This window comes from Hypomesus transpacificus, chromosome 3 (genome assembly GCF_021917145.1).
Source record: "Hypomesus transpacificus isolate Combined female chromosome 3, fHypTra1, whole genome shotgun sequence".
Lineage (NCBI taxonomy): Eukaryota > Metazoa > Chordata > Actinopteri > Osmeriformes > Osmeridae > Hypomesus > Hypomesus transpacificus.
The window spans coordinates 14430551-14458351 of record NC_061062.1 but is presented as its reverse complement, the minus strand read 5'-3'; the positions used below and the strand labels follow the sequence as shown (position 1 = coordinate 14458351).

The 27801-nt window shown below is 44.0% G+C and overlaps 4 protein-coding genes across 5 annotated transcripts; all 4 read right to left on the bottom strand.

Moving 5' to 3' along the window:
* Positions 1-82: 82 nt before the first annotated feature.
* lbh (LBH regulator of WNT signaling pathway) lies at positions 83-9068 on the bottom strand. Its single transcript, XM_047016968.1, has 3 exons — positions 8843-9068; positions 3797-3899; positions 83-2008 (listed from the first exon to the last, which is right to left on the bottom strand). The coding sequence occupies exons 1-3, from the start codon at positions 8869-8871 to the stop codon at positions 1805-1807; spliced, it is 336 nt and encodes a 111-aa protein (XP_046872924.1). The 5' UTR covers positions 8872-9068; the 3' UTR covers positions 83-1804.
* An 897-nt stretch (positions 9069-9965) lies between these two features.
* On the bottom strand, positions 9966-14211 carry LOC124462224 (26S proteasome regulatory subunit 10B-like). Its single transcript, XM_047013847.1, has 14 exons — positions 14094-14211; positions 13559-13638; positions 13418-13457; positions 13216-13268; positions 13041-13108; positions 12731-12845; positions 12504-12591; positions 11795-11856; positions 11581-11704; positions 11413-11474; positions 11152-11272; positions 10857-10937; positions 10672-10743; positions 9966-10566 (listed from the first exon to the last, which is right to left on the bottom strand). Exons 1-14 carry the CDS (start codon positions 14176-14178, stop codon positions 10448-10450), a joined length of 1170 nt encoding a protein of 389 aa, XP_046869803.1. The 5' UTR covers positions 14179-14211; the 3' UTR covers positions 9966-10447.
* Positions 14212-14915: 704 nt separating this feature from the next.
* LOC124463843 (piggyBac transposable element-derived protein 4-like) lies at positions 14916-18765 on the bottom strand. Its single transcript, XM_047015619.1, has 3 exons — positions 18636-18765; positions 18477-18544; positions 14916-17466 (listed from the first exon to the last, which is right to left on the bottom strand). The coding sequence occupies exon 3, from the start codon at positions 17462-17464 to the stop codon at positions 15656-15658; it is 1809 nt and encodes a 602-aa protein (XP_046871575.1). The 5' UTR covers positions 17465-17466; positions 18477-18544; positions 18636-18765; the 3' UTR covers positions 14916-15655.
* Positions 18766-21156: 2391 nt separating this feature from the next.
* Positions 21157-26186, bottom strand: LOC124464170 (piggyBac transposable element-derived protein 4-like). 2 transcript variants are annotated; one of them, XM_047016115.1, is made up of 5 exons: positions 26085-26186; positions 25345-25441; positions 24828-24949; positions 24042-24138; positions 21157-23352 (listed from the first exon to the last, which is right to left on the bottom strand). In XM_047016115.1, the coding sequence occupies exons 1-5, from the start codon at positions 26106-26108 to the stop codon at positions 21536-21538; spliced, it is 2157 nt and encodes a 718-aa protein (XP_046872071.1). In that variant the 5' UTR covers positions 26109-26186; the 3' UTR covers positions 21157-21535. The 2 variants fall into 2 exon arrangements, with proteins under 2 accessions (XP_046872071.1, XP_046872079.1); XM_047016123.1 differs by having other exon boundaries at positions 26148-26168.
* Positions 26187-27801: the final 1615 nt, after the last annotated feature.

Here is a 27801-nt window from a genome sequence, read left to right as displayed (position 1 = left end):
TTCATCAGCGTTTTACCTTAACAGTGTATCCTAATAAACTGTTGGACTGATTCTTGACGTACTGTATCAAACAAACAGGAAAGCAAATTCAAATGTTTATTTACAAGCTCTGCACGTTTCACAGAGAAGGTGATGTAAATACAAAACAAAATGAGTGATAACGGCGGCTTTTCTCCCTGAGCTTTACAAAAACAACACAGGATCAGTGAGGGACAGCAGAGAGATGTTCTGTACAGAGCCCTAATGCCATCCAAAACACTACAATACAAAGAAACACTACTGTCAAGTTTATATACAGTAAATAGAACAAAAATAATTTTACAAATGTAAAACTGACTACCCCATCAATAAGGAACACTCCTGTGACAATTTACAACTTCCATAAAAAGACATGTTGGGTATGTTGAAAAATATGAACAAACACTTTCCTCAAAATTGCATACAATAGAAACCCAATGGCATCTCTTAAAGCAGGATCAGTAAGCCAGGCAACCAACTCCCTGGGGTTATAAGCAAGACAAACGTTACAGGGGCATTCTTTAATATCAGAAGATAGATGACTGTTAGCTACAAAGCGTTAGCTGTCTAGCTCATTGATCCTGAAGTGTTGTCATACAACTTAAACACGTAATTGACACACCATCTGATTTCAAAATTAGGAAGACTACCGCCAGTGAAAAATTGGGAGTTCAGATGTGACGATAGACTACAAGGCCTCAGGTATTGGTCTCTGAGGTAAAACATGGATATTACACAGCCTTCCATCAGGTCTACATCAATTATTTTGGTCATCACCGACCCAGTCCTCCTCTCTATCCAGTCATTGTCATCTGAAGTAGCTGTACTTGTTCTGTCCTTGCTAAGGCTGTGAGTGTAAAAAGGATGAGAGAAGGGGGAGAAAAAAAAAAGAGCACACAAGTGCTTCAGTGCAGAACCAGCTTGGACGCCAATTCGTCACAGCCACCATCGCTGTTAGGAATTAACACCACATCAAAGTTGTTTATTTTCCAATACTCTACCCTATACTCCACCCCTCATGTTAAAGCAGTTACTCCTGTCCACAAGGCATTCTTTCTTCCTTCCTGTCTGTCTTGCCCGACCAACTGCCTCTGTCATTTCACTGAAACCCTTCAAACTATACTCATCACAATGCACCATAATGAAAATAAAAGAAAAGAAACCCTTGACATGCACACAAACACTGACTTCTGTAGACAGACAGGGTTGCATTGACAGCAATCAGTCATACATATGACATTCAAATGAACGTACTACACAGGTATGGACAACAAATGCATGTGTGGGCAACATTACAGCAGTCACATATGGGTATACAAGAAGTATCTGGGGTTATGGCACCAGCCATAGAGAGTTGTCCATGTGGCCATCAGCCATCAGTCAGATTGCACCTCCATTGTAAAACAAAAAGGGGGTGTTCAATCAGTGGACAATGCTGGATTTAAGCGTGTGCATCTTCATACCAAAGTGTAGATGGATGCATGTGGTTCTCAAGGAACTTATTAGGGTTGTGGTCTCACAATCCTGTTTGCAGGTGTGGAGTGTGAATGCATGTGTGAATTGGTTAGATGTTTGAGTAAATTATGCTTTGGTGTCAAAGTCAATAAGAGTGTGGAGTGAGCAGTCAGTTTCGTAGGGAAGTGATGTACAGCCTTGGTGTGTGTGTATGTATGTATGTATGTATGTATGTGTATATGTATGTGTATATATATATATATATATAATGTGTGTAAGTGTGTGTGATGGGGCAGATGAAGAGTGGAGGAAGGAAGTTGCTGCTGGGCTTCTAATGCTGAGTATTCTGCACTGGCTGTACATTTGGATTTGCGCCGTTGCTTTCCTCTTCCTCTCCATCGCTGACGAGGAACTCCTCTGGAGGCCACCGCAGCTCCCCGCTCTCCACCTCGCCCTCCGTGGGCTCCACCACAATGGACGGCAGACGGTCCTTCAGCTTACAGCAGCGCTCAAAGTCAGAAGGATCTGGGAATATCTGGGACACACACACAAATCCATGAAGCTCTGGGTGGCTGATTGAGTAAAAGGACATACACACCTACGCACACCTGTAGCCAATGAAGAACAAAAACATTGTGATGTGACCGAAAGTGACAGGATTTATGCAATTAAAATGCCGGCATGCAAATCCATACTTTTAAGTGACACTTCTGTCACCAACACCCAAGTTTCTCTTGCTTTTTGTGCAGAATCTGAAATGAGGGTCATGAGAAAGTCACAAGCTGTGTCTTGCAGTCAGGCCTGGCCTGAAGATCTGCATGTCTGGATCAGAAAATGAACTCTCGTGAGAGAGACTGAAAGAGCAGTGAACATAGACCAGGCTGCTGTGATTAGTCACCGGTCGCAGTCTCCCTCTGGTTTGGAAATCGAGGTAGAAAAGGGCCCAGGGGAAGAACTCCAAGTCCAAGAACAGCATTTATAAAAAAAATAAAATAAAAAAAATGCTGTTTGGATAAAGTGGAAGAATATTTTTAGACCTGCATATTTCACTTGGAGACACAGGACGGGGGAAAGTGATGTCGCTTGTCTGGGCAAAGAGCCCAGTGGAAAGAAAGCATTAGACGGGGCCGAGTGAGAAGGAGGAGACAGAGAGAGAAAGGGTCCAGCTGTGTCCAAATCTCCCTGAGTGTCATACATTAGGGATGAGGGGGGGGGGGGGGAGGAATGACAAAACCTTGAGCGAGGAAGTGTCAGACTGTGCGCGCGCACGCACCCACATTTGTGGCTGTGAATTTGCGCCTCCTGAAAACAGCTGTGTATATGACCATGGGACTATCTGAGCTATGGGTGATGAGTGTGCAAGAGTGTGCGCGGCATGATTGTGTGTGTGTGTTAGTGTGAGATAAGATTCCTGTTAGAATGGAATATCTGAGATTCTGCGTGTGAGCATGTGTGCCCCCATCTGAACGCCTTGTGTGCGTGTCGACAGCTTTAGTATCTGCGTCTCCCTGCATGCGCTGCTGAAGTCAGCTGTGCGTCAGCACCGAGGGGAGTTGGCTAACGAGTGACCTTGCCTGTGGACCCCCAGCTCACACATGCCACAGCTTCACTTCCAAGGGCCGGAAAACCACGACACATCACCAGCGATGCACAGCGACGGCTATTTTGGGTTGTAAGGGTGGGAGTGGAGGGAGGAGAAAGGGTGCAGGAATTGTGACCGTTTTGACTGACTTCAGTAGAGGGTTAGGCAGAAAGCTACCTTTCCTAACTGACCGTACGAGGGTCCCACTGTCCATTTGAAGATGGAGGAGCAAACCTCCCAGAGATGTGTGCCACCTTGCAGCTGATGTCACTGTGGATGGTGGATCCATAGACTTGAGAAGCCACCAGTATGAGAGGGGGGGGGGATGCCCAACCACTACCAGTCAGGCCATGGGGGAAGGGACTGAGACGAAAGTTGGGCCAGCAGGGCAGTAGTGTAAATGGGGATTAGAAGTAGCTTGCAGACCACATTTTCCTCTGAGTCTTTCCGTCCCTTCCTTCCCTCTCCTCCGATCCACAGCTGGGGTGTGAACCATGACAGGAAGAGGAAGTCTACCTCCTCCCTCTGGGTCCAGTCTACATTCCCCTCTTCCTCCATCAGCTCCCTAAAGCATGGCAGGATAGTTCTTCTTACCCCAATAAGGATGTATGCTAGGTATGGGAACGGGTGGTTTAGATGGGAACTAAAAAGAGTTCCCTATACACCATCTGGGCATAGATGATGACTTGGGGTTGGGAGTAGTTGGCCTTGGAATGGAGGCAGGGACTCAGTTTGTCCTACCTGGAAGGTGAGACGATCCTTGCTGGGGCTGAGCCTCATGTCCTCCATGGGGGTGCTGGTGATCATTACCTCAGTCATGTCTCTCCTGGGCACAAACACTGGGCTGCAGGAGACAGGAGACACTGAAGGTTAACACACACACGCCTAATTGGGAGGAAGCTTCTGCATTACAGAATAATGGAACCGAGAGTGGAATTTTGTTCACAACTATCTAGATCTGCTTTCCTGCAGTCGGGGAGTTTTTCGTCAAACCGACCAAGAGTATACCTTTTGAGGTGGTGATGCGAGAACCAGACAAGCAAGATATGTTCCACTGAGGCGATGTAGACCCTTAGTTAACATCAGTCTGGGTCTGTCTGTAAAATGTAAGGCCAATCTTTTAGAGAAACCTGACCACTGAAATGGAATGCAGCGTAACATGGCGTGCACTGCAAAACCATGCTAGCTGAGGCGTTGTGGTTAATGTTACAGTAGTTAGCCTCGTTTTGGCTCAGGATGAATTGTTTTGGTGCCTTCCATCAGGACAGAGTCATTGTGAAAGTGTGCAGTGGGCGGGCGTGCATTGCCCTTTCATCTGAAACCTAAACACTATTGAAAGTTTCACGGAAGTTTCCATTTTAGCCTGAGTAAAGAGAGGTTTATTTATGCTTTTTGGAATGCTGCTTTCCAGTCACAGCACTTCTGAGGGATGACTGGTGTCAAACATGTGCTATAGGAGGAAGAGAAAGACTATTCTTGGGGCCACAGATCTGAGAACCAAGATGGCAGCAAGATTCTCACACTATTTCAAGTGTGACGGCATGGTGGTCAGTGTGTCTACAGGCCCTGTGGTCAGTGTGGCAACTCTGGCCTGGCTAGGGAGTGTAACTTGAATGAACAAAAACATTTTGTATATATCTCTACAAATGAAAGCTGCATGGTAAGCAATGTTGACACAATGGCCAAAAACAGCAACACACCGAGTTGAGACACAAACTGTGAAAGTACAGGCTTTCAATACGCAACTCATGACGTTTGACTTTTCTCAAGTCAATCCCAGGCTTAAGGCTTAAACCCACCTCTTAGTAATGTCTTATTATAAAAAGTTTGCCATAGCTTATTTTTGGCAACGTATTGCTGAGTCTCAGATCAGAAGTTCGGTTCTAAACAAAAGGCAGTGAGAGTCCCTTTATGAAGCAAATGACAGTGGCAAGTCACGTTGGCATACATTATATATACGTGTGTGTGTGTGTGGTGGAAAACTCCTAAAACAACATTCAGATTCTTTTCAGCCTCAGAGAGTGAGACTAGAAAGAATAGAAGCTCAGCATCAGTCTGATCTATAGGGATTAAACAGCAGATTCAATCTTTAAATTGCTGTCAGTCCAATAATTGCATTTAAAGCCCCAGGGCTCCATTTTCCAACACGTCACTTATCTCAAAAGGTTCTTCTGGCCTAAAGCTATCATAACAGTGCACTAGGGCTGGTGTACATTCTTTGGGATAAGATCTTAATGATTTATACATTATAGTACACCGATTTACTTACAATAAAAACATTAAAAGATAGGTTTAAAATGGGGGGGGGGGGGGGGGGGGGGGGGGGGGAGAATGGGTCAATACATGCCACAACATACTGCCACACCCTGGAGCGATGACGACCATCCGCTGAAAATCAATGTTTTCCATTTCCAAGTCACATACCACTTGTCCCATTGACTGTCATACAGGGCTGGGAGGGCCTTGAGGTTCTCAGTAAAGGCATTAGGAATGCATTATGACACCCAAAAAACATAACTCTTGAATCTTTTTTTTGTTTTTGTTTTTTGAAGGACAAGCATGGGTGGACAAAAACCATGGCCGGGGATCTAAAAATAAAAAAAGTAAACCAAGAGGATATGCAGGCTTCAGCGATGGAAAGCTTAATTTCAGCAGCACTGCTCTTAAACTTCTTTCATCCACAGAGACAGAGACGGAGGACGCACTGTACGGGGGACAGGACAGACCTGAGCAGTTGAGTAGGAGAAGGATAAACACTTAAGCCTTGCCAGTCATATTTCTGCTCTGGGATCGTATAAACATCCTGCTCTGCTAAGAATAACAGAACAGCGGCCTAATAAAAAGGGCACAATGAGAAGGAAGCTGGAGAGTCCAAGTAACAGTTCACCCTGGGAGAGAACTCACATTCCACTCAGATCCATTACAGAAAGAAGCAGGGAAGCCAGGACGAGGATACACACTGTGGCAGACCTTTCTCCAACCTAACTCTTCCCTCCCCATCCTCTTCAGCAGTCATGCTAAGCGTTCTGTAGAACCAACTGAACCCCGGCTTAGGTGAACTTTGGGACCACAGGAAAATAAGAAACTGACAAACTAAAGCCGGGTTAACGCTCCACTGTAGTTTTACGGACTGTGCATAACTTTGACGCAATCCCCATGTATAACTTTACACGTTCAAAATGGCCGTGAATGGGTTTTTAACATGCCGAAATTACATACAGTAAAAAAAAAAGCACACTCAGAACCCGTTTCACTGCAGTAGCCCATCAGTAAGTAGCACCAAACATTAGAGAACGTCTACCCTGTTCAGACAGGATCTGGCAAAAAATAAGCAACAGTGTGAACCACGCGTAAGAGAAGGCAAATGGTAAACAACACAAATAGGCCACAGGTTTCAGCAGCAGACATCTCCATATCCTGTCTGGGATGCAGTGTGAAAGCTGCCGAGGACGTACCACATGATCATGAACCTGCCATCATGAGGCCCTCAGGTCATTCTCCACCGATAGATGCTTCTGCCCACCTGCCTTACCAGGATGCTCTAGCTAGGTCAAGACATGGATGCCAGACACGTTTTCATGGGCATAAAAACGCTAATCCTGACCTATCCATAGAACCAAGAGCCAGACAAGACTAATCTGTGCCTAGAGCTGGTATAAGTGTCCCTAAAGTCATGTGATTTTAAAGGGTCTGTGTGCATGTGCTTGGGTGTGTACGTGTGTGTGTGTGTGTGGGGGGGGGGGGGGTTAGCACAAGGGCCAGAGAGAGATGATATGTATGCCATTAATCTATGATTGAAGACACGGTGGGATGACTTGGATTTTGAGGTGGATTAGTCAGAGATAGGATATGGCTAATTATCGGGAACAGAGGTCATCCGATTATGTCTCGTCTCAGTGGAAACGTGCACATCAAGTACAAATCAACCTTAATGACCTCATCACCATTATGGAAAAAGTAGCTTGCGCTTACTAATCTCCCTTAATTACGGGTTACAAAACAAACCGCTTAAAGAACTGTTCCATTTAGTCTTGTCCTCTATTTGTTTATCACTTTGCATTTGCCCTATTTGTTCATTCAACTTTTACTAGCAGGTTGCATTTTGTGAACGGGGTGTAGCTGACATATCAAACAAGCTACAATCAGAGCCCAGCAAAGTTCTAAACAGACCCAGCTCTAACCACGTCCTCTGTGTTGACAGGAACCAAAATGAGTCGCAACTTCGAACTCCCAATGTGATACCAAGCGTTAGACTGGGAGAGACCCCCCACCCATCCCATCCTCCTCTCCCGGTTCTCACTACGGGCATCGTAAATCTCGGCACGGCGACAAAGCCAAGGCTCTGACATTCCATACCAACACTGAGCTTCTAAGGATGCCAAGTTGCACACAACCAGGAGGTGTGTAGAGGGTGGGTGCCGTGTCAGCACCCGGAACTGTCATAGAATGGTTGGCTCATGGCCATAAAACTAGGGGGAGCAGTCCCCCCCCCCCCCCCCCCCCCCCCCCCCCACCCCTCCTACAGATGTTGACTAAGATTAGACTACACCCCCTTTTCCTAACCTAAATGAAAGGAGAACCAAAACGTTATCACTGGTTAGGGATAACTGACTGTTGATGCATATCTCGCTACAGGCTTGCTCGGGAGCAGTTTTTGATGTGATCTTTGAGGTAACCAGTCAGTTTGACAAACAAATTTGAGGCACACTATATAGAGACTATAATGTGGATCTCAACATGCAAAAGGGTTCCCCTTATATCATCTTAGAAGCCACGCTTCTGTAGAGATAAGAACAGCACAGGGAGAGCGGGTTTGTGGTTTTACAGTGAAGATCGGTTGGGCCTATACTTCCTGGCTGAGAACAGACTGGCAGAGGTTAGAAAAACACAGAAGCAGAACAATGTCTCATCAACAGCTTGCACATCCTCCTTCTCAAAAAGGAATGTACTTTCTATCAATTGGGGTTTCAACATCTGGTCTTTAGATCACAATTTGTCCTCACAGAACTGAGAAAAAAAGCTTTCAAAAAGAAGAATCGAGAGACAACCTAAAGAGATGATGCACTGACTGCATGAATTTAAACCGTGCATAAATTGACTCATGAGAACCAATCTTTCTCTACTGCGTCGAGCGCCACACCTGACGCATGAGCTTGGCGTCAGACTGAGTTGATGCCACAAAAGGTCAAGCAATTTCAAACGGTTGGCAGGTTAGACTCAGTTTCTTATTTGCCGACGAATGGCATTTCCTCACTCATACAAATGTAGCCTGATAGCAGACATCTGCCGATATATTTATTTTGGCCATTTCATTTTGGATTTTAGTTCCTTCAAATTATCTGACATATAAAACAAACACCTATCTCTATAGGCTACATATTAGATGTTATAGAGAAACAGTGGTAAAATTAACGTGACCTTTTTAACGTAAAGCAAGCCCACCGAACAAGTGATGAAACTGCACCTGTCACAACACCAATTGGAAACATTGGTTTAAGACATCCTAAACTTGTTTCTTTCTATTTTATGGGGTGTTATGACCGCCTGTGGAAACAAAGTGGGTGTTGCGGACATACGCTAACTAAGTAGGCTAATTAATGTGACTTGCTTCTCTTCCTTCATTAATTTGCACAACTAGCTAGGCAACTCTCCTTTGAATGCAATTATTACAACGTAGCCTATACGCTACATGCATGGTTTATCTATATTATTAAGCTACATGGTTGCAGTTAAGTGACTGAAAAAAAATATTGAACATTAGTCAAGTGTAACATGTTGCCTACTCACCAGTATATTTGGGGAGAATACACAGACATGAATTCACACCTGCAATTAATTCTGATGATCAAAGTAATCTGTCGGAGATCCGGTTAACTGCGTTCTTATTCTCCACCAACACTGAGTACCCGTCCCTTGAAAAGAAAAGCGACTTCACAGAGCAAAGACAAAATTGGTTGGCAACCGCAGTGACTTTACAATTGTTCAGCGTTTTGTCCGTCTAATCTCTCTTGTATTGAGTATTTATGTAAGAGGCGTGTACTTGTTCCGCTACAGACACACCTCCTCACGGGCTCGAATTCTTCAATGGCAGCGGTAAAATCACCAAGGACCTATCAGAACACATGTGCTTCGCACCCAGTGACGGTAGCAGGGATGAACAATTTCATTGGAAAATCAAGATACTGCAGCACTGTTCAACGATAGTCGCTAAGGCGACAAAATGTGTCTATGCAGAAAAAGAAGGAAAAGGTCGCTTATTCTTGTTATCTAATAATAGATACACAAACTGAATGTGCACAACTGAATGTGCACAAATTGAATGCAGATCACTAGAAGAATTAGAAGACCAGCAATTCGAAGAAATATACCAAATGTTGTTTAAAGAACACGTTTGACCTTTTCTTGTTCGTGTTGAGATTGCTGACACGCGGGTATTTGGTGATACACAACAAATATGTTACAATCCGTCAAAATATGCCAAACTTTTGTATGTATTTCACATTTTACAGTAGGATACTTTATCTTTACCAGGTCATGTGAAGGTCATTTAGTCACATGTAAAAAAAAGTTTGCAATACTACAAGGCCATTTACACCTTATAGAAATGCCCAGCTGTTCTTCAAACCCCTTCCTCAACACGCACATTACTTAAAAAAACATTTGGCAAAGGAGAAAGCTGGTGGACATCACTTTATGAAGCATTGGTGAGTCCCTGCAGTCATCAAAGCATGTACTAAGGTCCATCAATGCCATCTGGTGGCAAGCGTCATAATACTCATGATCATCTAAATAATCATTCACTTACAGGTCAGCTTTTTGTAAGCCCCAGGTATGTAAGATATGGCTTTCCTATAGTATTTTAAGTATTTCATTTAGTAAAGCTCCTTATACACAGTTAAAACGGTAGCCATTCACTTTCAAACAATATCAAAGTTTATTGGCAACTAGAAACATGGTCCAGGCCTGATTCTGTGCTTCAGTCCCAGGCATATAATTCTTTTTTTTTTTTAGTTATTCAAATTATAATCTTTTTTCCCACCAGACTACAAGAAAGACATAACATGATAATTCTATATTTTGATTGTTTGTCATTTCTTCAAAATAAAATCCTTTGCATCAAAGACTGGCTCTTCTCATCCTCAGGATTTAACATACTGTGTTTAAGACCATACAATGGGGTGGATGAGGATGATGTTTTTTGTGTATATATTTTCAAAGCAAAATACAAAAAACAAAACAGCAAAGTGTAGAGTGTTGTCATTTCTACAATTGTACACGTATGTCAAGTTACACTGTACATTTCAAATATAAGAGTTCTGCTGTATTTTCTCCTGTTCCCTCTCACATGCAAATAGCCAGAAGTTGTCAGATTGCTTGCAGTGTTTAGATGAATCATAAAGGCTTGTAGTCCAGCTTGGACTCCAGTTTTTTGGAGTCCGCCACCTTTCGGACCGCTTTCATGAAGTCTTCCTGGGTTACATACTCGTGGTCGGCGCGGATGGCAAACATTCCTGGATTACAAGGGGGGTGGTGGTTGTCAATGCTTGATGGGAGATCACGTCGCTAATTCAACACGATACAGGTCACGATACAGGCCTATTATAATGGATACCAACCTGCTTCAGTGCACACGTTCCTCAAATCAGCTCCGTTGAACCCATCGGACAGCTTAACTATTGCTTCGTAATCTGCAAAGACGTTTTATCCAAATCAACCGTGTGATTTGCATTCAAAACTCCTCAGGGCATACAACAATTTATAATAAAAGACACAGCACTTGAATAAAATCTGTTGGACTGACCCATTTCTCCATGCTTGGTGATTGGTCCAGAATGGATCTTTAGAATGTCCATACGAGCCTGCTCATTGGGCAGTTCGATGTCTGCAAAATAAGAAAACACACAAAATAAAAGGGTTGTAAGCAAGCTCAAAGGCAAAGTTTCAACAAATAGGAATGGAGGGTGGATGAGGAAGGTGAGTGGGTGGGTGAGGGAGGTGGGTGGGTGGGTGAGGAAGGTGGGTGGGGGGAGAGGGAGCTGGGTGGATGAGGGAAGGGGGTGGATGAGGGAAGGGGGTGGATGAGGGAGGGGACGTACGGATCTTGCGGTCCAGCCTGCCAGGCCTCAGCAGGGCAGGGTCCAGCGTGTCAGGCCGGTTGGTGGCCATGATCATCTTGACTCTGTGCAGGGTGTCAAAACCATCCATCTGGTTCAGCAGCTAAGGACGACAACAGGGGAGTGACTTACGGCACCAGTGGCTGCACGACAGAGCAGTCTGAGGGGGCTCGACCAACGAGTCAATGATGCTGATGTCAAAGCATGAGGAGGCACTGTATGTGTTACGGCAGTGAGCCTCACCTCCATCAGTGTCCTCTGAATCTCTCGGTCTGCAGACGTCCCCTCAGAGAAACGACGACCGCCTACACACGCACATCACAGAAGCAATAAGGGGGAGGCGTCAAGGTCGACTGACACCACCACACTTAAAATATTCTCATTGTACTGGTTTATACACTGAGGCTGTACCTATGGCATCGATCTCATCCATGAAGATGATGCAAGGCTGGTGGTCTCGGGCGTAGTTGAACATCTCTCTGATCAGCCTGGCACTCTCACCAATGTACTTATCAACTATAGAGCTGGACACCACCTGGAGAGAGGGGAGGTGGAGGGCATGTCATCATTGATATGCAATAACAATTGATATACTCAAGAAGTCTTTAAGTCTATAAAGTCTCACCTTCAGAAAGTTACAGTCAAGCTGGCTGGCTACTGCTCTGGCCAGGAGGGTCTTTCCGGTTCCTGATGACCATGAACATTTCATAAATTACAAAATGACACAACATTAAACTAGCAGAACAATCAGTGGTGCAGCCCCTACAGCCTGAAGTGGGTTGACTAGGAGATGTCAATGTGATGGAGCTGTGAGGAGTCAGGGAGGGGGCCAGGGTGGGTAAGCTGTGAGGGGTCAGGGAGGGGTCCAGGGTGGGTGAGCTGTGAGGGGTCAGGGAGGGGTCCAGGGTGGGTGAGCTGTGAGGGGTCAGGGAGGGGTCCAGGGTGGGTGAGCTGTGAGGAGTCAGGGAAGGGGCCAGGGTGGGGGAGCTGTGAGGGGTCAGGGAGGGGTCCAGGGTGGGTGAGCTGTGAGGGGTCACGGAGGGGTCCAGGGTGGGTGAGCTGTGAGGAGTCAGGGAAGGGGCCAGGGTGGGGGAGCTGTGAGGGGTCAGGGAGGGGTCCAGGGTGGGTGAGCTGTGAGGAGTCAGGGAGGGGTCCAGGGTGGGTGAGCTGTGAGGAGTCAGGGAAGGGGCCAGGGTGGGTGAGCTGTGAGGGGTCAGGGAGGGGTCCAGGGTGGGTGAGCTGTGAGGAGTCAGGGAAGGGGCCAGGGTGGGTGAGCTGTGAGGGGTCAGGGAAGGGTCCAGGGAGGATGAGCTGTGAGGAGTCAGGCGTCTCACCTGGGGGTCCATAGAGTAGACAACCTTTGGGAGGGATGATGCCTACCCTCAGGAACAGCTCAGGGTTAGTCAGGGGGAGCTCAATCACCTAAAACAAAGCAGCAGATGTACTCCCTCCTCTGTCCATAGATGTACAATTACTCCCCCGGTATTATTATTATCATTATTATTATGCGCAAAATATTTTTTTATTTTCTTTGTTTAGATACTGAGCGATCCTGACATACCTCACGAAGCTCTCTGATCTGTTCAGCCAAGCCTCCGATTTCAGAATAGGAGACACTTCCTGGGTCTTCATGGGACATGTTGTACACCAGGGGGTCAACCTCTCTGGGCAGGTACCTGAAGGGGCACAGTCAGAAGACATAAGGCGTCACACACTGTGTATAACTAGTACCGATTATGGTCAGAGGTTCTGAGAAGTAAAGATGTAGACATTCCAAGGTAGTTGTCCAAGTGTAAGTGTCCAAAAGTATTTGAGAATAGGCTGAGTTACATTAGTTGCATGTGGGACCTGGGAACATGTGGGCCATTCACCTCATGATGGTCAGAGTGGTCATGTCCAAAGCAACTCTTGTTCCTGGTTTCAGCATGGACTTGTCCAGCTGCATCACAAAAAGTATTGGACAGGTTTATTGCTGACCAAACATTTATGTTTGTTGGCAATAGAATAAACATTTCTAGATCATGCAATATGATGACAAGTAATTACCTGTCGTCTGCAGCCAACAACATATCTGGGGCCATTTGTTGCTTTGACAATAACTGTTAAAGTGCAGACACAATTATTATAATATTTTTTTACCAGACATGAAAGAATTACATAGCTACGTTGGTACATTAACTGACATTAATTTCCAAACATTACAGTTCAACAGTGATTTCCTATAAGTATCAGTTACTTCAGCACTTACATTTCTCCTCAGTCAACTGTTTCAGGACCTCACCAACAATCTAGAGTACAGGAAAAACGTAAAATGATTAGTTGTAGACAAGAACACCAAGAGGTCAATCAGCAAGCAAGGACAGAAGGTTTTGGGGGTATACTTGCTTACCTGTCCAACACTTTGCAGTGCTTTAAGGTCGTTTTCTGACTTTTCATATTGTTTTGTCTGCTCTCTCAACTGCTCACGAACTGTGTAGATAGAAAAACATAGTCACAAACAATGGAAGCCAACTAGCTTGGGAGAAAATGTAAAGTAAGAGTAAATTGTAAAGTTACTTCTTTTAGCAGATAAGGTTGTGGACGGCTACGTTATTACTAGCGAGCTACTGTAGCTACGTTACCCGGCTAGCTGCTCAGCATCGCTAGGGTCATTGGTAACATTCGATTAAAGACGAAACTACCACTTTGGCCACAACACGAGAAGATACACGACATCAGAAATGGAAGATTTTGTATTTTGTCAATTAGCCAGGGGTATTGACGGTCGCTACAGTATCTGGCATTGCATGCTAGAAGGCTTGCATGACAAAGCGTCTTCTTGGGCAGCAGTTGTGATGTGTCTTTCAAACGCTAGAACGTTTTGTTTGAGCAGCACAAGCTAGCATCTGACCAAACTATGTATTTAATTATCAACATCTACTCACGTTCTTTCAGACGCCCATCAATTTCTTTATGTTCAAGCAATTTCTTTCTGTAATCTTGCAGTCCCTTGTCTCTTGTATCCGCCATGACACCGGTGTTAGAATTCAGTTCCCCTGTTCCACTTACTTGCGCGTGCGCGAAAAAACGTTTTAGCTTGTTGCTGAAGCACGTCAATAGAAGTTCTTTGGTTGAGCTGAATGTGATTTATATGATCGCGTTTTAAATTGCTACATTTTTGTTTGTCCCCTGAGGTCTTTGTTAAAAAGGTCTGTGCCCCTGGTCTTTATTTGTTTTATTTTGCATCTGTATAATACTGTTGTTATTGTCATAAACCGTCCTTGTGATGCTCCTATTTAGCTCATTTGTTTGTAACTTCTCTTATTGATTGTACTATATTTCAGTACTGCATAAAATAAAAACTTTCCATCAGCATAAGGTACATTTCTTGATGTTGGTTTGTTAATTTGCACTCAAATACAGTCTTTTAAGTATCGTTAGTTGTATTGCTCTATCTCTTTCTGATGAAACGTATTACTGATCACAGTAAAATACATACAACAGCATCACTGTATTGCTTTATAAATGGTCATACAGGGGGTGAACCGCAGCCTAAAAGACTGATGTGTAGATGACACTTAAAATAGGAGGGGGGAACCACTTTCCTCAGGCCTGCAGGTAAATATGTTACTCACATACCAGGACCAGTTTCCCAGACATGGGTTTAGCCTCCTCCTAACGAGAAACATTCAAGGAAGACCTCCACTTTTTTTAAACAGGGACAAGGCTTAATACATGTCTGGGAAACTGCTCCTTAGAATGTCAGGATACACTTCACATGGACACTTCTCAAATACTCTTTTGAGTACCTGAAATAATACATTGAGCTTGCATTTGAAATGACACAACACAAACACTGAGATATATATTTGTGTAAAAAAACACACACACTTTAGTTAATTTGAACATTAAACTGTGGGGTGAATGAATAACACAACAAAACATACAAAAATCAAACTTTCAAACTATCTGCTAAAGTAAATAATTTTTTTACGTGTAGGACAGCATGAATCAGAAAGGGTTTGAATTGCCATGAACGTTTGCACAGACAAGTAAATTACTTTGGCAGGAAGGTGGATACATTCAACATATAGGAGTAGATCAGAATCAGAAGGGATTTTATTTGCCATGAATGTTTGCACAAACAAGGAATTTACTTTGGCAGGGAGGTGCATACATTAAACATCTTAAATAAGTGGTGTAAGTACAAGTTTAACTATACAAAAGGTGCAAAGTTTAATTAACTAATACTAAAGGGACAGGTATGTAAAAAAAAAAGAATATAAAATAGCTAATATGTACAATATAAAACACAAAAATACAAATAGGGTGCTTAGTGCAAATATGACTTGGGTGCAAAAATGGCAAGGGTGCAATTTATGGCATGAACAAAAATTACATAAATGCACTTAACAACTGCAACACCTGTGAAGAGAAGAGAGGGTGAAAAGAGGCAGGGGGAAAAGACAACAACAACACTTCCTATTCCATTTAGAACCTGAGCCACTTAACGAAACTGGTCACACTCAGCCGAGTGCCAAGACTGAAAACAGTTCCTATCACGAACCAAGCAAAGTCTCTTGCCATTACATTCTGGTGCGCAACAAACTACTTTGGTTTTATGCTCAGCCTTTCGTTTCCGATAGCATAGCCAACATCTCCTAGAGGACTCTTCCAATATAGGGACATGGACTGTGTGGACTGATGGTGGAGGTGAAAGAGGGACAAAACGCTTTGGTGAATGCAAAGGGAAGCTCGCTTGAATATGGATACCTCCCAGCTGACGTGCTAGGTTTTCTCTGAAATCTATCTCTGTCAAGTTCATTAGTCTAGACACATCCCCTGGTTCCGCATGAATAAGTTGCCATTCCTTAAACAATATGAAACTATTTACTACGGCAATGTCTATGAAGTGGAAAAAAAGTGTTTTCCACCACTTATGAGTTTTTTGTAGGAAGTCATATGATTTTATCATTTGGTCTGACCTATCAACACCACCCATGTTTTTGTTATAATCACTGATGACACTGGGCTGGGGGGCTACTTCCTTTGTCCAGTTACCACCATGTTTTACAAACCTCGTTACTTCAGTCGTGTCATTGGCACTGTGGAAATTAGAGAGGACTGTGATGGCACGCGAGTCCTTCCACTGGATTAGAAGTATATTCCCCTCAATCCTACACCACCTCATATCCCCACGAGTTGTCATGCGTTCCCATCTTTTGACGTCTTTATATTCTGCAGGAATCTGTTTCCGATTCACCTTGCATGTCCCACAGGCGTTAATTCCCATTTCTAACAACTTCACCATGAGAGCTGGGGATGTGTAAAAGTTGTCAAACCAAACATTGTGGCCCTGGTCTTTGAATGGCTGCAGTAAGGATTCAACTACTGTGGTGGCCAAGTCAGTGTCACGCTCAACACTACTACCTGTGTAGACATTAAAGTCCAGAGTATACCCTGAGTCAGATGTTGCAATTACCCATAACTTGAAACCCCACAGAGTAGGCTTGCGCTTCATGTATTGTTTAAATCCTGACCGACCTTTAGACTTGACCATACGTTCATCTATTGAGAGATTTTGGTTAGGCTGAAAAAGCTGCTGGCACTTTTGTTTGAGGTGGTCTGTAAGATAACGCAACTTCTGAAGGCGATCCTGATTATCCTCCGTGAGAGGGTCTAAAATATGTAGAGCTGCCAAAATAGCCTTGAAGCGGTCACGCGACATAAATCCCCTTGCCCACGAACCCTGAAGTGACTTGGTTCCCCAATGACGATGGACATCAGGGAGAACTGAAAAGCCCATGTAAATGAGCAAACCAAGAAATTTGTAAAATTCATTGACGGTCACCTCCGTCCAAGTTCCATTGTAGCTGGAATATGTCGGACAGTTTAGGACGAGCGCCCACCCCTGACGATTTGTAAAGCTGCATATGTCAGCAACTACAGCCTCAGTAAAAAACAGCATGAAAAAGTTCATTTCTTGTGACATCTTTGTGCCGGACCCCAGAGCCCGACATACGTTTCCTAAGTCAATACCCAAAGGACGTGTAGGAGTAAATGGGATAGGATTTGGTGCGTTTAAATCCGAGTCAGAGTAGGAGGGATAAGAAATCCAGTCAGGTTCACGCTTTGTCTCTGGATCAGGTTCCATCTCCTCCTCGTCCGTCTCTTCCTGGAGCAGTTCCTGGTCTAGCAGATCCTCCTCTTGTGCTCTCATGCCCTCATGAGCCACATCCTCAGCTAAGAACCGCAGATCAGTCAGCTTCCTCCTCTTCTTGGGGGTTCTGAACTGGGCGCCATCATTTCCATCCATCTCTACAACAGAAAAAAGGTACAACAATTAGTAGCCAGTTGTGTTCACCAATCCGTACACTGAACAAACAGTCACCAAAAGCTGGTAGAATAACCACAGGGTTCCCCCCTAAGCTGTCACTGTGTTGTCAATGCCTCGAGAGAGAAAAAGGAAGTGACTCAGAGCTTGCCGTAAAGGTGTATCTCTGGCCGTACAATGTGTATGACATCATTGACATTTTAAAAGGCTTTTTCGGACAAAAAAGCGACTTTGAAAAAAATCTACCACTCAGCAGTTTGTATTTTCGTTGCCTCCACTTTCAATTGCAAAATGTAAATACCAGACAAAAATATATATCCTGATTAAAGTGTATTTTGAGGGGTATCGTAATATAACTCCATAGACCTCCATTCATTCTGCACTTGCCCGTGAGCACCCTCATTTGGAACCAGAGTTGAACCGCAACTAGTTTTGAAGCCGGAAGTTTTCCCGAGTGGAAGTTCTCCCCTTATTAGACAGTCTCTTGTGTGTACATTGTGCACGTCTCCATTGCCTTTAAATGTACACATGTGCAAAGTGCAATACCAAAAAAATTGTGGCGCTGTTTACCAAAGATCACCTGACGTGCTGCAATATAAAATCAGGAAACAGTGAAGAAGTAGTAGTACACAACGGCGGTACATTTGAAAGAGCAAAGAATGTGAGCTGGCTAGCAATAAATAGGCTACAGTGAGATAACGCTAAACATTATCAATACCTCCGCCCAAGTTACAATGGTTATTGCTGTTGTATTACGTATTCAGTCAAAACGTATTTTGTTGCTGACCTGCCTCCTATAAAAGACATAACTAAAACATCCATGTTGACAAACCGTGGAGTATGTGAACAATGTCGCTTGTGTACTGTGTAGCTAGCTTTCGCGTGTACACGTACGATAACTGGAGTTTACCAAGTCATTAAGTGTTCTAGTATTCCTAATGTTCATAGAAGTAAGATACTTATACAAAAGAGTATACTTCAGAATAATACTTACGTCGACTTGATGTTTTTTCGGCAATCCGTGACGCTGAGAGAACAACAACCTATCACGTTTTACAGGGACTAACGATTGAGCAAAACAACTTACTACCTATACTATACTTTAAAGGCTGTATTTGAGTGCAAATTAAACAACCAACATAAACAAAATTACCTTATGCTCATGGAAAGTAGGTAGAGTACACTATAAACTAACACACGCGATTATATATAAATCACAGCTCAACTAAGCAACAAGAGAAAACACGAGCGAGCAAAGAAGAGGGAACAGGGCAACTGAATTATCCGGAACACCGGTGTCAGTACCGACCGTGAAACTAGCCGAGTATCCGGTTTTCCGATTTGGCCTTCAGAATAAGGGCATGGCCTCAAACAAATACTATGAGTGACATGAGGCTTTTAATTGAGTTTTTAAATTGTGTCACATGATTGAGAAAGTTCAGACCTGCTCTTGTGCCCTACCCCTACTATAAAGAGGCCCTACTGTACTTTTTTATTAAAGTATGTGAAAGATAGCGTGTGCAGGCAATGAAGAACAACAGACAGTGTAGAAATATAGTGTAGTGTTTCAAAGTTATGGCCATTCTAGTAATTTGTGGGAAAACATAATTTAAAACCCCATTTAGGACCAGTTTCCCAGACATGGGTTAAGCCTCGTCCTAAGGAAAGACATTCAATGAAGTTCTCAACTGTAGTGGGGACAGAGACAGATTCAAGGAGTCGAAGAACAGGTTTAGCATAGCGGTGATAGAGGCTAAACGACTATTCAAAATACTGAAACACCAGTTCTCGGCTAACGACTCGGCTTTTGTCTGGAGAGGGCTCAGGCAGATTACTACAAACCCAGAGCCCCCCACACCACTAACGACTCTCGTCTGGCCAACGACCTGAACGAGTTCTACTGCAGATTTGAAATACAATTGGCCTGTCCTCTACTACACCTTGCTTCCCAAGAGGCCTCCTCCCCTCTCACCACAGTGATGACTCTTCATTCAGGAGAGATAAGTAAACAGACTTTTTAAGAGGCGGAATCCCCGCAAAGCAGCTGGGCCGGACTATGTCTCTCCTGCCACCCTCAAGCACTGTGCTGACCAGCTGTCTCCGGTGTTCACCTACATCTTCACCACCAACACCTGTCTCAAGTCCTCCACCATCATCCCTGTGCCCAAAAAGCCAAGGCCAACAAGACATCATGACTACAAACCTATCGCTCTGACCTCTGTGGTAATTAAGTCTTTTGAGCGCCTGGTGCTGGCACACCTCAAATCCATCACTGACCCTCCCCTGGATCCCCTGCAGTTTGCATACAGAGCCAACAGGTTTGTAGACGATGCAGTTACCATGGTCCTCCACTTCACCCTACAGCACCTGGACTCCCCAGCATCCTACACTAGGATCCTGTTTGTGGACATCAGCTCTGCCTTCAACACCATCATCCCCGCTCTGCTTCCAGCTGCAGATAGATCACAGACTTCCGGTCTGACAGGAAGCAGTGCGTTAAGCTGGGAACACAAGTCTCTGACTCCCAGTCCATCAGCACCGGATCGCCTCAGGGCTGCGTCCTGTTCCTTCTGCTGTTCACCTTGTACAACAACAGCTGCACCTCCAGTCATCTGTCCGTCTAACTCTTGAAGTTTGTGGACGACACCACCCTCATTGGGCTCATCTCTGGTGGGGATGAGTCTGATTATAGGTGGGAAGCTGACAACCTGGTGACCTGGTGCAGCCAGAACAACTTAGAGCTCAATGCTTTCAAGACGTGGAGTTGTGGACTTCAGAAAGAATACATCCCCATTCGCCCCTATCACCCTGTGTGACTCCTCAGTCAACTGTGGAGTCTTTTCGCTTCCTGGGCACTATCCTCTCACAGGACCGGACCTCAAGTGGGAGCTAAACATCAGCTCTCTCACCAAGAAACCACAACAAAGGATGTACTTCCTACGACAGCTGATAAAATTCAACCTGCCAAAGACAATGATGGTGCACTTCTACACGGCTATCATTGAGTCCATCTTCACCCCCTCCGTCACCATCTGGTACACTGCTGTTACTGCCAAGAGCAGACTGCAGCGTATAATCCGTACTGCTGAGAAGGTGATTGGTTGCAATTTGCCTACCCTCGAGGACCTGCACACCTCGAGGACCCTGAGGTGAGCGAGGAAGATTGTGGCCGACTCTTCCCACCCTGGACACACTCGGTTTCAGCCACCCCCTTCCGGCAGAAGGCTGCAGTCCATAAGGACCAAAACCACTTGCCACAAAAAAGCTTCTTCCCATCCGCTGCTATGCGCTGGCCTCTTCAACAAGGCCATGGGCTCACATAGACTTTAACCATTGACACATTTGCACGCATCATTTTTGCACGTTGCAAGTTACCCTATTTGTATTTTTTACTTTTATTTTATAATGTATATCATAGCTACTTAACTTTGTATATTTCAATGTTATTCTAAATACAGCCCCTTAGTATGAGTTTGACTTTGTACCGTTAGTATAGTTAGACTTGTACACCACTATTCAAGATTTATGATCTCTATATGTTGAATGTATGCATCTTCCTGCCAAAGTTAATTCCTTGTCTGTAATAACTTTCATGGCGATTAAAACCCCTTTCTTTTTCTTCTGAAAACGTTTTTTTTAAGACTGGGACAAGGTCTAATCCATGTCTGGGAAACTGCTCCTTAGAATGTCAAGATACATTTCACATGAACACTCCTCAAATACTCTTTTGAGCACCTGTAATAATACATTGAGATTGCATCTGAAACGACACAACACAAACACTGAAATACACATTTGTGTTAAAAAAAGACACACACTTTAGTTAATTTGAACATAAGACTGTGGGGTGAACAAATAACACAACAAAAACATACCAAATCAAACTATCTAGGCTAAAGTAAATACATTTTTAACGTGTAAGAGTGCATGAACAGAAGATCCATACATGTATAAACATTTAACTGCAACACCTGTGAAGAGAAGAGAGGGTGAAAAGAGGCAGGGGGAAAAGACAACAACAACACTTCCTTTTCTATTTAGAACCTGAGCCACTTAACGAAACTGGTCACACTCAGCCGAGTGCCAAGACTGAAAACAGTTCCTATCACGAACCAAGCAAAGTCTCTTGCCATTACATTCTGGTGCGCAACAAACTACTTTGGTTTTATGCTCAGCCTTTCGTTTCCGATAGCATAGCCAACATCTCCTAGAGGTCTCTTCCAATATAGGGACATGGACTGTGTGGACTGATGGTGGAGGTGGAAGAGGGACAACACGCTTTGGTGAATGCAAAGGGAAGCTCGCTTGAATATGGATACCTCCCAGCTGACGTGCTAGGTTTTCTCTGAAATCTATCTGTGTTATGTTCATTAGTCTAGACTTATCCTTTGGTTTCCCATTAATAACTTGCCATTCCTTAAACAATATGAAACTGTTTACTACGGCAATGTCTATGAAGTGGAAAAAAAGAGTCTTCCACCACTTATGAGTTTTTTGTAGGACGTCATACGATTTTATCATTTGGTCTGACCTATCAACACCACCCATGTTTTTGTTATAATCACTGATGACAGTGGGCTGGGGGGCTATTTCCTTTGTCCAGTTGCCACCATGTTTTACAAACCTAGTTGTTTCAGTCATATCATTTGCATTGTGGAAATTAGAGAGGACTGTGACGGCACGCGAGTCCTTCCACTGGATTAGAAGTATATTCCCCTCAATCCTACACCACCTCATATCCCCACGAGTTGTCATGCGTTCCCATCTTTTGACGTCTTTATATTCTGCAGGAATCTGTTTCCGATTCACCTTGCATGTCCCACAGGCGTTAATTCCCATTTCTGACAACTTCACCATGAGAGCTGGGGATGTGTAAAAGTTGTCAAACCAAACATTGTGGCCCTGGTCTTTGAATGGCTGCAGTAAGGATTCAACTACTGTAGTAGCCAAGTCAGTGTCACGCTCAACACTACTACCTGTGTAGACATTAAAGTCCAGAGTATACCCTGAGTCTGATGTTGCAATTACCCATAACTTGAAACCCCACCGAGTAGGCTTGCGCTTCATGTATTGTTTAAATCCTGACCGACCTTTAGACTTGACCATACGTTCATCTATTGAGAGATTTTGGTTAGGCTGAAAGAGCTGTTGGCATTTTTGTTTGAGGTGGTCCATAAGATAACGCAACTTCTTAAGACGATCCTGATTATCCTCCGTGAGAGGGTCTACAACATGTAGAGCTGCCAAAATAGCCTTGAAGCGGTCACGCGACATAAATCCCCTTGCCCACGAACCCTGAAGTGACTTGGTTCCCCAATGGCGGTGGGAATCAGGGAGAACTGAAAAGCCCATGTAAATGAGCAAACCAAGAAATTTGTAAAATTCATTGACGGTCACCTCCGTCCAAGTTCCATTGTAGCTGGAATATGTCGCGCAGTTTAGGACGAGCGCCCACCCCTGACTATTTGTAAAGCTGCATATGTCAGCAACTACAGCCTCAGTAAAAAACAGCATGAAAAACCTCATTTCTTGCGACATCTTCTTTGTGGTGGACAGCAGAGCCTCACATACGTTTCCTAAGTCAATACCATAAGGACGTCTAGGAGTAAATGGGATAGGATTTGGTGCGTTTAAATCAGCGTCAGAGTAGGAGGGAAAGGAAACACCGTCGGATGCACGCTTTGCCTCTGGGTCAGGTTCCATCTCTTCCTCGTCCGTCTCTTCCTCGAGCAGTCCCTTGTCCAGCAGATCCTCCTCTTGTGTGCTCATGCCCTCATGAGCCACATCCTCAGCTATTAACCGCAGATCATTAGTCAGATTCCTCCTCTTCTTTGGGGTTCTGAACTGGGCGCCATCGTCTCCATCCATCTCTACAACAGAAAAAAGGTACAACAATTGGTAGCCAGTTGTGTGTTTTTCACAAATCTGTACACTGAACAAAGTCACCAAAAGCTGGCAAAATAACCAGAATGTCCACCTGCAGAATCAGGTTTGTTGCCCAATAAGTTTACACACAGAAATAATTTGCTTTGAAGGTTCTTCCATAACAATAAACATAGTAAGTAGATAAAAGAAGTAATGAAATATTGTTGTAACATACATTTACTAATAGCCTATATAAAAATGTGTACAATGTGACTTAAGTAATTGAAGAGCCATATAGGATAAGCAAAAATTCACAGCATTAAAGGTCCCATGGCATGCTGTTTTTGGATGCTTTATATAGACCTTGGTGGTCTTGCACGGTCCTACCTCATTTTCTCATGGGCGGGCCAAATTCTCTGGGCGGGCCAATAGGCAGAGAAAGGGGAGGTAACCTTCCCCCTTAAGACAATCAATCATTTTCTCAAACGAGGAGCAGAATACCCAGGGCTTGGTTTATACCCATCGCAATTTCTAGCCACTGGGGGACCATAGGCAGGCTAGGGGAACTCATATTAATAATTAAAAAACTCAAAGCCAAATGTTCATGCTGTGGGACCTTTAAGTTGTCAAAGACAGTATTGCAGAAGAAGTGCCTTAATGTAATGTCAAAGTCTGTCAATGGGGGGACCCAGACCTTGTGGATGAGGCCAGCTGCGGATGGGAAGACGCTGTTTTGGTGGCGTGAAGTGTTGGTCCTGATGGATCGCAGCCTCCTGCTCTGGGGAGAGTGTCTGAAACAGTTTGTGACCAGGACGAGAGGGGTCAGACATTCGTTCCTGCTCGCTTTAGGGCCCTGGAGACACCTTGCGCATGCGTACATTTAATGGCCGAAAGATACTGCACAATGTTTACGCATACGCTGAATGGCTGTTGGTTGTTTGGTGTGTAGGCTACATTGTACACATCTCCCTGGCCTTTAAATGTATGCATATTCAAAGTGCAATACCAAAAAAAAAAATTGTGGCGCAGTATACCAAATATCACTTGACGTGCTGCGAAATAAAATCAGGAAACAGTGAAGAAGCAGTAGTTCACTACGGCGGTACATTTTGCATTTACATTTAGTCATTTAGCAGACGCTCTTATCCAGAAAGCAATTTAAAGAGCAAAGAATGTGAGCTGGCTAGCAATAAACAGGCTACAGTGAGATAAACATTAACAATACCTCCGCCTATGTTACAATGGTTATTGCTGTTGTACAACGTATTTAGTCACAATATGTTTTGTTGCGACCTGCCTCCTATAGTGGAAATTTAAAACATCCATGTTGACAAACAACAGTGGAGTGTGTGAACAATGCCGCTTGCGTAGCTTTCGCGTGTACATGTACGAAACTGGAGCTTACCTAGGCATTAAGTGTTCTAGCGTTCCTAATGTTAATAGAAGTAAGATACATATATTAACTTAGAATAATACTTACGTTCTCCTCTTGTGTGCTCATGCCCTCCTGAGCCACGTCCTCAGCTATGAACCGCAGATCTTCAGTCAGATTCCTCCTCTTCTTGGGGGTTCTGAACTGGGCGCCATCGTCTCCATCCATCTCTACAACAGAAAAAAGGTACAACAAACAGTTGTGTGTTTTTCACAAATCTGCACACTAAACAAACAGTCACCAAAAGCTGCTAGAATAACCAGAATGTCCAACTGCAGAATCAGAATCGGGTTTATTGCCCAGTAAATTTACACATACAAATCATTTGCTCTGGTAGGTTTGTGCAACAATAAACATAAGTATATAAAACAAGTAATAAGATATTAATAAAAAATACATTTCAGAATAGTCTGTATAAACATGTGTACATATAACTTAAATAAATGATGAGCCATACAGGAGAAGCAAACATGTACAACTTTAAATTTAAGAAGATGTGCAGGACAGTATTGCAGAAGAAGTGCATTAATGTAACGTTGAAATCTATCAGTGGGTTTACCCAGACCTTGTGGATGAGGCCAGCTGCGGATGGGAAGACGCTGTTTTGGTGGCGTGAAGTGTTGGTCCTGATGGATCGCAACCTCTTGCTCTGGGGAGAGTGTCTGAAACAGTTTGTGACCAGGATGAGAGGGGTCAGACATTCGTTCCTGCTTGCTTTAGGGCCCTGGAGACACTTGCGCAGGCGTACATTTAATGGCCGAAATATACTGCACGATGTTTACGCATACGCTGAATGGCTGTTCGTCTGTTGTGTAGGCTACGTTGTGCACGTCTCCCTGGCCTTTAAATGTACGCATATTCAAAGTGCAATACCAAAAAATACATTGTGGCGCAGTATACCAAATATCACTTGACGTGCTGCGAAATAAAATCAGGAAACAGTGAAGAAGTAGTAGTACACTACGGCGGTACATTTTAAAGAGCAAAGAATGTGAGCACAAAGGCTACAGTCAGATGAACATGAATAACAATACCTCCGCCGATGTTACAATGGTTATTGCTGTTGTACAACGAATTTAGTCACAATATGATTTGTCGCTGACCTACTTCCTATAGAAGACAACTAAAACATCCATGTTGACAAAACAACAGTGGAGTACGCTATGTGAACAATGCCGCTTGCGTAGCTTTCGCATGTACCAGTACACGTACGAAAATATGAGTTTACTAAGACATTAAGTGTTCTAGCGTTACTAATGTTAATAGAAGTGAGATACGTATAGGCCTATTTAAAATTATACTTACGTTGACTTTATGTTTTTTCGACATTTCGCGACGTTGAGAGAACAACAACCTATGACGTCTTACCTGTGTCTACTCGATCTGCACAAGCAACGGTTGTGGGCCGTGCGCGTGGCCTGTGATATTTGAACATTTAAATTGTCATTGTTTCCAGAATTTTCAGCTACTTTCCACTTCAAACTCTGAGTTTTTAAATACTTTTCATGTGGGTAAAGCATTTTGTACAAAAATATTAATCATTGCAGAGTATTTTGACATAAAAAAATCACAGTTTGGGGACTTTAGGGGTGTGTAACTTAAAAATTCAATTATGTTAACATTCTTTTGAAGACAAGTCTAGAAAGTGTGGTCTGAATTTATTCAACTTTATAAAGCCCAAAGGACAACTCAGGAACAATGCAGTGCAACACAAACATTTTATTTAAACAAAATGTATGGAAGTAACATAATGTATAGAAGCCAGGCATATTAGGCATTTTTAAGCATGTTGGGCAAACATTGACAATAAGATTGAGTACTGCATAAGTAAAGATAGGCTACTTTGAAATCAGAAACTTTGATATCAGTGTTAATGCAGTCCTAAATTCAGACTTTGTAGTATGTATGACAAATTGTTTCACCATAGTGTTTTCTCAAAACAATAAAGTCGTTGTTTAACAGCACCAAAAACATTGGCGCTGTTGCTGCCATAACACAGTTGTCCACAGGGTGTCACCCAAGTCTGTAAATTAATAATCAATTTCCCTGTAGTTAAAGGCTCGAACATCAACTGCTTGACATTTCAAAGCTCTCTAAATGTCCACATTCTAATACACAGATTGTGGAGCAGCTTGTAATACAACAGTGTTTCAACAACGTCTTGGGGATAAATTGGTCTGCACAACTGCAGTCAGTATTGGCTTCTCTCCCCTCTAGTTATGGAGAAACAGACAGGGGTCCATATCATGGCTTTATTTCAGTTGACAGGGTTGATTATTTAGCTTGTACAGCCTGCAATGGTTCAAGGCAACAGAACTAAGGTGGGAGAAGCGATCCCGAACCTGCTGTTGGAGGCCGACAGTAACCAGAGCCGTCAGCTCTTTCCTCTGGAGCCTCGCGGCGCCCCCCTCAGTGCACCATGAGCATGTGCAGGCCGGCTGTCATGACCGCTGCCCCACATAAACAGACGCACATCTGGGCTGGCGGGGCACGGAGAAAGAGGAGGAGGGTGGAGAGGGAGGGGGAGCACCTCAGGGGAGCGGCCGGGAGGCCACGGCCGTGCGACGTGTAAATGGACGAGGCCCCTGAGGGGTCGGCCGTCGTCAGGCACCCGTCGTCCTCTTGGCCGCGTTTCCATGGAGGCTTAAGTTCCTTCCACGGGGCTCTGAACATTCCGAGTGCTGCTTTTTTTTGTTTCTTTTTTCTACTTCTTCCTCTTCTTCCTTTTCTCTTCATCCTGCATTACAGCCCGTTTGGTGTTACCTAATACAAAGTATGGGCAAGGGATGGGGCCGTTGCCATGGACTGCTTGCTGGGGGTAGAAGAACTGTGTCAGAGTGGTCAGAGGCCTGGTGGAGAGGGTCTGGGGGGGGGTTGTGCATCGTCCCTGTGCCCTGTCTCCCCTCTCAGACTGGGGGGTGTCAAGGCTGCCTCAAGGCAGCCCAGATCAGTTTTATTTGGGTTACAAATGGGAATGTTGAAAGAACACTGTTTTCATGTTTGTGTTAGGAATACTGTAAGT